Consider the following 12,459-nt stretch of genomic DNA (forward strand, 5'->3'; position numbering starts at 1 on the left):
AATGTTAAATGGAGGTTGTCAGGTCACAGCTTGTCTTGTCTTGTTCACACTTTAGACGCCCATATAATTTTCAAGGTTATAGCATAGCAGGTGGGCGTGGCAACACCCAACAAAAAAATATATATATATAACAACAGTTGGAGGCAAACCGCAAAGTGTCACACTTTAACAGCATTTTCATTAATCAAGTGCTCAACGCCACACCCAGCCCCGCCCCCAGCAACAACAAAAACAGCCGAAAACAAATGCAAACTTTTATCCTTTTGTCTTTCGCATTTTGTTTTTTATGCCGTCGTCGCTGCGCTTTGCTTGAGAGAAAAAACTTGAGATTAATACAAATTAGGCGACGAGTCACACTTGAGAGCAGCAGTGAACAGTGAACGCAGGCTAAGCAGAACAAGCAAATTCATTTCAAAGCCAATGCTTGGAGTGCTTAATTAGTCACTAAATTTATAAACAAATTAGCATTGCTTTAAATTGCAAAGCAAAGCGCAAATAAAAACTTGACAATAAAATAATATGTACATAAAATAAATATAATAAATAACTAGCAAAGCAATGATAATAAAAAGATAAAATAGCTTAAATAAATATTGTAGTATTAGTTATATAATATATTCTTGAGTACTAATACAACTTACAAGTCACAATTATGCCCAAAAGAATTTTACTGTTTTAGCTTAAAATCTATATATGCAAACTTATATTAGTATGGATCAGCTGAAAAAGTTGTTCAAGGAATTCTTCTGGCACTTGTAGCTAATCCAAGCGTTTTCTTCTGTTCTTTTTTCTTTACAGCTGTTAACTGCACTGTTAACTGGCGGCAAGAACAAGAGTCGTTGCTACAAAGGTTGTGCAGGAACGCGGCAACATTAATTAATCACAGTCTTGTCCTGTGAAGACAAAAAACAACAAAAAGGAAAACATACAAAGCAGCGTTAGGCCACAAGCGGCAACAAACAAAAACATTGCCACAAGCGGCAGCAGCAACAGCAACAACAACAACACAGAGATAGGACAGAAGCAGAGCAAATATAAACGGCGTACGAATCAAATTAAGAGCGCGTCAAAAAGGATTAACGCGCTTTGGCTGCTGCTTTCGCTTTTCCTTTTTTTTTTTATTTGCCCTGTGTGTGTGTGTGTTGCAGGTGTGTGGCAAGAGCTTAGCCCTAGCAGCAACTGCGAAGAGTAACACGTTGTGGTTAGCACGCTACTAACCATAGTAAATACCGTTAGACACATAGACAGCAATGAAGCCGCTTTTGCTTTTTGGCCAGCTGCTGTTGCTGCTCCTCCTCGTGTTGTTCGGCCAGAGCGATGGGCATCGCGACTGGATGCAGAACTGTGGCAATTGCCATTGCCACTGGAACTCGGGCAAGAAGAGTGCCGACTGCAAGGATAAGAATTTAAAGAAAATACCACAGGACATGAGCAATGAAATGCAAGTCGTTGACTTCTCACATAACGAGCTGCCCGAACTGCGACGCGAAGAATTCCAAATTGCCGGCCTGCAGAATCTGCACAAGATCTATTTGCGCAACTGCACCATACAGGAGGTGAACAAGGAGGCGTTCAAGGGTCTGCCCATACTCATTGAGCTGGACATGTCGCGCAATCGCATACGCGAGCTGCATCCCCGCACCTTTGAGGGTCTGGAGAAGCTGCGCAACGTCATTATCAACAACAATGAGATCGAAGTGCTGGAGAGTCGTCTGTTCCTCAATTTGCCATATCTGTCGCGCGTGGAGTTCAATGATAATCGTCTGAAGCAGGTGCAGCTAAATGTATTCGGTGGTCCCATTAGCGCCATTTCCTTGGAGCAGAATCAGTTAACGCATCTGCATAAGGAGACCTTTGCCAATCTGCCCAAACTGTCGTATTTGTCGCTGCAGGGCAATGCCTGGAACTGTAGCTGCGAGCTGAAGGAATTCCGTGACTTTGCCATCAGCAAGCGTCTCTATACGCCGCCCACCGATTGCCGCGAGCCGGCGCTGCTGCGCGGCAAATTGTGGAGCGAGGTGCCTTCGGAGAATTTCGCCTGCCATCCACGCATACTGGGCAAGGTGCGCAACTTTGTCGAGGCCACGCATGATAACATAACGCTGCCCTGTCGCATTGAGGGCACACCACGACCGAATGTCACCTGGTTCTACAACAAGCGTGCGCTTAATCCCGGCGTCAACGATCCACACTTGCGCATACTCAACTCGGTGGAGCAGCAGCAGACGCCGCAACAGCAGCAGGTGATGACCTCGGAGCTGCGCATCTTTGGCGTGCGACCCTCGGACAAGGGCTCCTACATTTGCATTGCCGACAATCGCGGCGGTCGCGCCGAGGCCGAGTTCAATCTGCTCATCAATGGCGACTATGTTGGCGCTTCGGCTGCTTCTGATGGCTTGGGCGGTCTTGGACTGGGCGGCGCCATGGGCGCCTCCACCAGCGATGCCCAGACGAGCATCTTTTTGGTCATTTGCATTATTATCATAACGCTGCTGTTGCTCTCGATTTGTGTGGTGTTGGCGCTCTTCTGGTACTGCCGTCGCATCAAGACCTATCAGAAAGATAATACTATGATGAGTGGTGATAATTTGATATCCTGTAAACTTGATAAGACGCACAACAGTTCAATGCTGGAGGGCTCTGTAATTATGGAAATGCAAAAGAGTCTGCTCAACGAGGTGAATCCGGTGGAAAAGCCGCCCAGACGCACTGATATCGAAAGTGTGGATGGTGGTGACGATGGGCATGAGATTAAGAAGACGCTGCTGGACGAAACTGCTTATGGTAAGTTAAACTTTAAATTTTTCGTTACTTATCACTGCCAAAATTAGTAAACACGTCTATCGAGCAACTAAGTTATCGCTCCGTTTAAAACGTTGCTTACGGATCGTTAACAATATATGTAAAAACGTCTATCGAGCAACTAATATCGCTCAGTTGGCGCTTATCCCCTAGAAAAATAATAAATAATCAACCTGCGGAGTTGATCTAGGATTTGAATTAGGAAATGCCTGCCTATCGATTAATTTCATATCGCTCGGCTTACAAGTATCATCCACAATAAAATGTACCTGCAGTGTGGATCTTGAGCTTAAATTAATCGAGCTGCTTTCTTAGCGAGTATCATCCTTTAAGAAAAAGTACTTCCTTAATGCTCAATTGGCAAGTATCATCCATTGCAACGATCGAACCGCCATAATCGACTTGCACCTGTAGTATGACAAGTGTTTTGAGTGCAGCAAGTTGTGAAATTGTTTTGTGATAGAAAAAATGTGCGCGTTCAGTTTGTTTAACAAATTAATACAAAACGGCGTAAGTGTTGCTGCAAATTGCACTTGATCTATTTGTCCAATATATCCAGTTGAGTGTGCAGACAACAGTTCAACAATTTAGCGTGCATTTCTTTTTTATTTGGCGCCGCCGCTGCAAACAACGCACACACACACACCCAAAGCGCCGCCACTTGCACTAGAAATACACATACAGCTGTAGTGTGTGTGTGTGTGCGTGCGTGTGTGTGTGTACATGTGTATCTATGACTTCCGCCGCATTTGGCAACATTGGCCGCCAGCTTTGGCAAACACAAAAGCAAATACAGCACACAGACGCCACAGACAACAACAAGAGTAACAATAACAACAGCAATATTAGCTGCAGCAACAGTAACAGCCAGCGGATATTTGCTTTAAATTTCCAATTGGCAATTTCAGTTTGCAATTGAATTGCAATGACAATTGAAAAGCCAATTGAATGCAATTGATGCAGTTCGTTTTATGCATTGTTATTGTTATTGCCATTCACCCATAGCTCATGTTGCTGGCTGATGTTTATTAAAGATTTTGGCTTAGCAACATGTGCAGGCAGCCAAACCCATTTGCCACAAAAAACAACAATGTTAAGCAATCAATCAAAAGCACGTGTCTTGTTTTTATTTATTACTTTTCTGTTTTACAGCCAATCACTCGCGCGATGACGAAACCCACTCGGTCGCATTGTCGGATACGACAACAACGCCACGCTCCCGTCACACCTACGTGGATGGACCAGATCTATTGGCGTTCCCAGCACGCGTGCCGCCCACCTCGCCCTCGATGCAGTCCTCCCAGTCGAACATACCCGATCAGGTCATCTACGGCATACGCTCACCGCCACTCACCAGCCCCGTCTATGCCCACATGACGCCGCATGGCATTTATGGCACCACAACCATCGCAGCTCCCACACACAACGGCTTCATGACTCTGCAGCATCCCAAGTCGCGTAATCTGGCGCTTATTGCCACCGCCAATAGTCGCCATCAGCAACACCAGCAGCAGCAGTTGGCCGCTGCCCTCCAGCAACAACATCAGTCATCGGCCTCGCCCTTTCTGCCCGCACCCGTTGTCTACTCGCCCGCCACGGCCGTTGTAATGAAGCAGGGCTACATGACCATACCGCGTAAGCCGCGTGTGCCCAGCTGGGCGCCAAGCACTTCGGGCGCTGCCGCACACATTGGCACACAGCTCAGCGAGTTTCAGTCGCCCACCTCACCGAATCCCAGCGAAACAGGCACCGCCACCACTGTCGAGCTGCAGGCAGAGCCAGTGTATGATAATCTTGGACTACGCACCACAGCCGGCGGCAATTCCACATTGAATCTACACAAGATACAGTCAGCCCAACAGTCTGCCCAGCAGCAGCAGCAGCAACAACAACAACAGTATACAATGCGCGATCGACCGCTGCCGGCAACGCCCAGCTTGACATCAGTTGCCTCAGCGGCCAATGCCAGCAAAATCTATGAGCCCATACACGAGTTGATACAACAGCAGCAAGCAATGCAGGCCCAGCAGCAGCAACTGGCGCAACAGCAGCAGCAGGCACAACAGCAGCAGCAGCAACTTCTCTATAGTGCAGATACAGAACCAATATACAAGGCCAGGCATCATGGCATAACGATAATGCCTGGAGCAAGCATAAGCGGCGCTGGACTAGGCTCACCTACTCCATCTCAAGCTGGAGCTGCTGCTGCTATGGGCGGCACATCGTCGCCCACGCACGTGGCAAGCGGCGCGGATTCGCCGAAAATAACAAAAATACCACCGCGACCACCACCGAAGCCCAAGAAGAAAATGTCTGTAACGGCAACGCGCAGCGGACAAGGAAGCACAAGTCAGCTGTTCGACGATGAAGGCGAAGATGGCACCGAGGTCTAGATGAAGAGCGTAGAGAAAGCAAAAGAGACAGAGAACAAAAGTAGCTGAGTAGAGTGCAGCGAATAGAAATTCAAACAACAGCAGAGGCCATCATTAACATCAACAACAACAACCTAACACCAACAACTCCTAACTCTACCAAAACTCTTACTCCACCATGCACTGTTTTCTCTCCCTCCCTCCCCTGCTACGCCCCCGCCCTCATACTGCTCTGTTCGCGCGCGCAATTTGCGTGACTTGTGTGCCAAACGACTGATGTAGAATTTAGTAATTAAAAAAAAAAAACAAAAAAGAGAGAAACACATACGAAAGAAAGAAACAAACAGCAAGAGAACAACAGAAACAGCAACAAGAACTTGGAACTGCATACGAGAAAATCAAACCAGACGAAATTATATATAAAAAAAACTCTTAACGTACATAAAGCACGCATGTAAAATTTATAATGTGTACGTTAGAGTTACCCATGGAGCTACCAACAGCAACATTCAATTCTACACAACAAAAAGAAGGAAAACAAAAGGTAAACTAAATCCAAAATCCCAAAATACATATTAGCACAGCAGTATGTAAAAAAAATCCCATTTTAATTATTCTAGCATCTAATTATCCATATATAGCGTATATATATATAAATGGAATTTTTTTTCGTAGGCTAGTTAGTTCGGTACAAAAATTATAAATTACACCTACATATATGTATATGTACCCCCCAGAAAAACTCTATATATTCGTATATATACAAGAGATATATGTGTATGTAAAGCAAAAAGAAAGGAAAACTTTTAAATTCAAAAACGAGTTTATGCAAAAAGACGCAACACAAACAATTTAAGTAAATTGAACATAAAATAGCAAACAAACAAAAAAATCCCACTCTATCTAATATTAGAAATTTTATAAAATTGTAAATTATTATATATGCATATACATATAAAAAAATGCTTACTTATATACACATTGTTTAAACAAATGGCAAGTAAATACTTATATGTAAGAGCAAATACCACAAACAAAAAAGAAGCAGAAAAAAAAAACAAAAATTAGTTAAGTAATTGCATATTACTATATAAAACAGATTTTTTTTTGTTTGTTTGAAATTTTTTTTTTATTTAATGGAATTAAATCGAAATATAGCTATAGCTAAAAGTAAAAGTATAAACATAGTTAAGTAAGCATATGTATTAATTTAAAATAAATGTGTGTACTATTTTGCATTCGCAACAAAACAAGAAAAGGAAACAAAGGAAAGCTAATAATATAGAAATTGAAATACATACATATATGTTATGTATGTATGGCTGAAGAAGAAGAAGAAGCAGAGCGAATGCATATTGATTACTAATTAGCAATTACAATTACATATACATATACGAGAAAAGAAATACAATTACAGTTACAACACTAATTACATCATTTAAATGTTAAACTAAACACGAAGAGTAAAAATAACATAAATAACTTACGCAATTGCGAATTGTATTGATGTATGATGTATACTATTACATATGAATGTATTTGCGTGTATACAAGTTTATGCATCCTTAAGTGTACGTCTAGACTTACAATTTACAAAGAAAAAAACAAAATACAAAACAAAACCACAACACACATCCTACATACCAGCTAAATAATGCAAACCATATAAAGGCATATAGAACAATTAAAAAAACAAAAAAAAAAAAAAACACCACAGCAATAAGTAAATGAAAGCAGAGGAAAGCAGAAAGCAGCAGACTCCTAATTAATAAATATATATGCATAGCTAAAGTAGTTACAGATACAGATTGTCTGCAAAGAGTTATACCCTTAGTTGAGTTACATTGTTATGTTAACATGTTAACAGCGTATGTTATGCACATACATGCACAACAATGAGCTTAACCCACAATTCAATCCCCACATCCCCACATCATACTCAATGTTTAAATGTAAAGATTAGTAGCAAATGTTTTACAGCTCAGCAAATCAGTTTTCTTTTCCTATTGTTAAAACATTTATTTTTGTGTAGTGCATTAAACTTTTATTGCGCCCCTCGTACTTGCCCTGGTTAGTAGAGTCAAACGCCAAAAAAAAAAAATACAAAAAAAAAACAATTATTTAAAACAAGCCCAAAATTGTTTGATTCAGTTAAGCAAAACATAAAAAGTATTAAATATTTTTATACAAACTTTTAGATTTTTTTTATGTATACTAGTTCTTACAACTTAATTATAAAATTAATTAATTTTTTTTTGTACAAGCGCCACACATAACGATAGAAAGATCTCGAAAATGCTAAAAAAAAGAAAAATAAAAAAAAAAAACATTACTTTGAACAACAAAATAAAAAGTTTGCATAAAAATAAAACAAAAATATATTAAAATTAAACAATCCAGAAAGCAAACGGCAAAAAAGGAAATTAATTTTAACAATTTTAAACTAAATGTAATTGATAAAGAGAAATTAATTATAATAATAATATAATACAAAAGGGTTCTTATGCATAAGTTTCATATATAATTTTGCATTGTTTTCCTAACACCTAAAATATATTAAAAATTAACTATAAATAAAACGACGAATTCAACAAAACGCTTTCCAATGTGTGACGCCTGCTTATTTGTTAGCAATATTTTGCTTGCTATTTGTATTTGCGACTGATTTACAGACAAGGATTTCAAATTCGGTTTACCTCGTTAGCCAGTGAGCCGTATCCAACATTAAATGGCGCTTTGCATACACACACACACACAGTTATATCTCTCTCTCTCTCTCTCTCTCTCTGTGTGTGTGTCTGTTTGTGTGTGCGCGATAATAATTTTAATAAATTTGCAAACAGCTTTAAAGTATGAGCAAATTTGTAGCTGTTGCCACAACAGCGAAATATTTATCAAAAACTGCGGACAGCTCGTGCTGGCAATTGCTGTAAAGCCAAAGCGGTTGGGCATGAGTGGTTCGTGGTGGGTAGGTGGTTGGTGGGTGGTGCTGGCTTGTTTTTCAGCTATAAATACACATGGATACGCGCAACTAGAGCCGCAGGCGTAGCCGCAGCGATACAAATTCGCAATAAATTCATTTCAAAATCCATATTTTACATAACACAAAATTTTATGACTGCCACGCCCAGCTATGTGCGTGTGCTTGTGCCTGTGTGTGTGATAATCAAACTTTACTACTTATAATGTGGTGATGCACCAACAGCAACACAAAAGTGCCGCAAGCTTGCCAACATTTTATGCATAGCAGCTGGCAGTCATAGAGAGATTAAAAGAGATAGCGAAGCGAAACTGCGCATACCATATATAGAGACGTTAGATAGACAAAGGAAAAGGCTATGGCAACGGTCCACATACAAAATGGTAATTATTAGTTCAGTCAAGTATTTTCCACAGAACTTTCGACCAACAAAATATGTATGCCAAGCTCAAAGTCCTGCCTGCCCTACCCTTGCCTCCTTCCTTCTTGCCGTCCCCACACTTTCAATGTGCAAACTTAGTATTGGGCCTACTTTTGCGGGTACTACGCAAACAAAATTACTGCAAACGTAAGATGCTGGCTGGATGGGTGGCTGGCTGGATTGCTCGGACTACGGCAGGCATGTGGAAGCTGTTGCAAAAGTTTCTAAGAGCAACCAAAAATGTGCTTGCTAACTGTCAACTTATTAAAAATACTCAACAAAGTCCTAGAGTTATTGTAGACAATAACTTTTGCTCATTTTTAACTTTGCAAGGCTCTACTCGGCGAACTGAAGTCAAATTTAAGCTCAGACTTCATGTAGCGTCAATAAAATTGTAAAACAATATAATTAAAAAAAACAACGAAGCTATGGCGACCGTAAGTATGGTAAGTACATACAATTATTATGACAACATTTTTTAGCAAAAGAGTAGCTAACGAGCTATCCTTCCAATCCCAAAATACCATGCATAGTCTTCCTGGGCATCGATTGTCATACTAGGATATCCAGGATCGCACAAACTAAAGTTATGGAAAGTTTGTTGCTTGACTCATTTTTGTTTACATTTATTATGGCCAAATGTTATTGAAATATAGTCATTTTTTAGCTCCTACTCCTGAGATATCCATCCAATTAAAAAAGGATATGCATTTTTTAAATACTGGGCATCTATTTTATCGAACTGCATACCAGGATATCCAGGATTGCAGAAGAACTTTTTCGATCAAGTTCGCTGCTTAAGTCTTTTTTGTAAACATATTGTATGGCCAAATTTAATCGATTTTTCGCTCCTTCTCCTTCGTTATCCTTCCCAAAAAGGACGTGTAATTTCGAACTCCTGGGCATCGAATCTATCGAACTGCATATCAGGATATCCCAAAACGCATACAAAACATTTCTTGAAAAAATTTGAAGGGTTAGTGGAAAAAAGTGGCCCAAAAACAGCAACTGTCTTTTTTCTCGGAAACTGTAGAGGACTAAAGGATGGTCCTCTTTGGTGTCCAGGTAGGCTCAGTGGAGAGCTTTTCAGAATATTCCTCAAAGGCGAAAGTCCTCTACATGGTTAAGGAGACGAGTAAATCAGTTTTTTTTCGTACAGATAAATCGTTATTCTCTGAAATCATTGCAGGATCAGGACGAAAATTAGTGTCACCGATCCTTTAAAGGACTATCAATTGGGGAAGGAAATCCGGATGGGATTTCTTGTAGTTCCGTGAGGAAACGCGGGATTTTATGTTTCTTTGGCCATTTTCTCGGCGCCCTGGGCGAAAATTTTTTCTAAGTTGATGGGACAAGTAGATTGACCCCTATTTTTTGATGGCAGATGTGAAAGAGTCTCGTCTATGAGTTGCCGCGGAACAAAAATTTTGGAAATGCGACCTGATCCTGCCGAGATATGGCTACTTTTCTCTAGTATGATTGCCAGTGCTTGGCAGCCCTTGGTGGTATGCAGTACTTTTCTGCTTATCTCTTTGCACTGGCAAAAAGCTGGTTGGCTCTTTCCGATGAAACATTAGGGGAGACAACAAACCAAAACCTGTCTAAGCATTGCACCCAGCGGAAATCCTCTGCATACTTTTACGGAGCTGCTCTGCAGCGCTGGCAATCGCAAAAGGAAAGTGGCATATCTTGCGGCAGGATTAGGCCGCATTTCCAAAATTTTGGTTTCCGCGGTCAGCTCAAGGAGAGACTCTCGATCTGCATCAAAAAAATATGGGGTCATCTTATTGTCCATCAACTTAGAAAATTTTCGCCTCGGGCGCGAGGAAAGTGGCCAAGAACATAAAATCCGCGTTTCCTCCGGAACTACAAGGACGATCCGGATGTCCTTCACCCAGATGATAGTCCTGGCAAGGATTCAGGAGATATAGCGGATTTTCTGTATACGAAAAAAACTGTTTTACTCGGCTCCTGTATATTCTGAAAGCTCTCCATGAGCCCTACCTGGACACCAAAGGATATCCTTGTAGTCCTTACAGTTTCTTCCGAGAAAAAGGACATTTTGTGTTTTTGGGCCACTTTTTCCGACTAACTGGCCAATTTTTTCAAGAAATTTTTTTGTGCAATTCTGGCAATCCTGGTATGCAGTTCGATAGATTCGATGCCCAGGAGTTCGAAATTACACGTCCTTTTTGGATCGGAAGGATAACGAAGGAGAAGGAGCGAAAAATCGATTAAATTTGGCCATACAATATGTTTACAAAAAAGACTTAAGCAGCGAACTTGATCGAAAAAGTTCTTCTGCAATCCTGGATATCCTGGTATGCAGTTCGGATAGAATCGATGCCCAGGATTTCAAAAATGCATATCCTTTTTAAATTGGATGGATATCTTAGGAGCAGGAGCTAAAAAAGGACTCTACATCAATAACATTTGGTTATAACACAAATTAACAAAAACTAATCGAGCTGGTAAATCGACTAAAACAAGGACTGCCGTCTTTCTTTAAAAAAAATACTTACCTCATACTTACCTTTGCTAGATCAGACAGCGTTTTGTTTTATGCCATTTAAATTGAATGTTTACATTCAAAATTAATTTAGTTATTATTAAAATTAAATACTATTGCGTTTTATTTGCTCTTGCCGTTATTGTTAACCAAATAGATACATATTCATTTAACATATTTGATTGTTTTAATTTTAATCTTGTAGCTGCAACGACAAAAAATCCGATTTAACTGTTTTATAGTTTTTATTATAAAATAATATATTTAATATAAAATAATATTAATAATTCCATATTTAAGATGAATTTTGCGCTTTGAATATAGCTTAAGTAAGTGTGCAACAACATTCTTTAAAGTTCATCTATTGGCAACAGAACTTCCAAAAACAAAGCTTAAGTCCATTGCATTTAATGATACTAAGTCAAAGGATGCAGTTTAGTTGTTTGCATCATCAAGTTGGAGCTTAAGCTACAAAGCTACGACAACAGTAACAAAACAAAAGTGCACTCTTTAACATCTTTAAAGGCTTCAATGCAAAAATAGTTAAATTTTCAACTTTAACGAACTAAGTATATATGTATATATATTTGTTTCGCAAAGTTTGCAGCGCATATCAAATTGGAAACTCTTATAAAAACTATTGTTAAAAGAAAACTTATGAGAATTTTCCGCAGCTGCCATGCTTAAATTTAATCAAGCTTAAAAGTTTAATGGCCAACTGCCATTAAGCCATCACACACACACAATACAGATGCACACGGACACACACAAATATAAATAAAAATATATACCCTGACTATGCCTGCGCTCGATATGGCTCATTACATGAAACCTTTAAGGACACAATGTGAAACTTACATATATTGAAATCAACTTTTTTATCAACAAGCTTTGTTGTTGTGTATGTGTGTGTGTGTGTGTGCAGCATACAGTTTTTAAAAGCATGCTGCGCCTTCGTTTCGGCAGCATGTTGCCTCAAAAGTGAAAACTTTTTTTATTTTTGTGTCTTTAAAGCTGCGCACTTGAAGCGAAAATAAATTTAACAACAACAAACTTTGCATTAGCATACAACGAATATTAAATACACTTGTCAAATTGAGAAATCTCTTATGTACCCGTGACAATTTACATTTATTTTAAGAAGCAAAGAGAAAATTGCTTGCAGCTTGAGCTAGGAACAAAAGCAAGGGTATTATAAATATCAATTAACAAAGACGCAGAGGAGAAGCGTGTGGAGCAGCAACAGCAGCAGCAACAGTGGTAGCGGCAATGGCAGCAAGGTTGAGTGGTTGAATGTTGCTAACGAGAAAATAGGGTGGTGTGGTGTGGGGTTGAGTTGAGTTGAGTCATCGCAACTTTATCTACAAATTGGACA

General features: G+C 39.9%; 1 protein-coding gene across 1 annotated transcript in view; it reads left to right on the forward strand.

The window, feature by feature from the left end:
• The window catches only part of LOC108606283, a 154,582-nt gene extending 149,095 nt beyond the window's left edge, over positions 1-5,487 (forward strand). Inside the window, exons 5-6 of the mRNA XM_017996263.2 lie at positions 799-2,784; positions 3,955-5,487. Of these exons, the coding sequence (XP_017851752.1) occupies positions 1,251-2,784; positions 3,955-5,195 (2,775 nt within the window). The 5' untranslated portion in view covers positions 799-1,250 and the 3' untranslated portion in view covers positions 5,196-5,487. The remainder of the gene's footprint in view (positions 1-798; positions 2,785-3,954) is intronic.
• Positions 5,488-12,459: the final 6,972 nt, after the last annotated feature.

Source organism: Drosophila busckii, chromosome X (assembly GCF_011750605.1).
Source record: "Drosophila busckii strain San Diego stock center, stock number 13000-0081.31 chromosome X, ASM1175060v1, whole genome shotgun sequence".
NCBI classification, from domain to species: Eukaryota; Metazoa; Arthropoda; class Insecta; order Diptera; family Drosophilidae; genus Drosophila; species Drosophila busckii.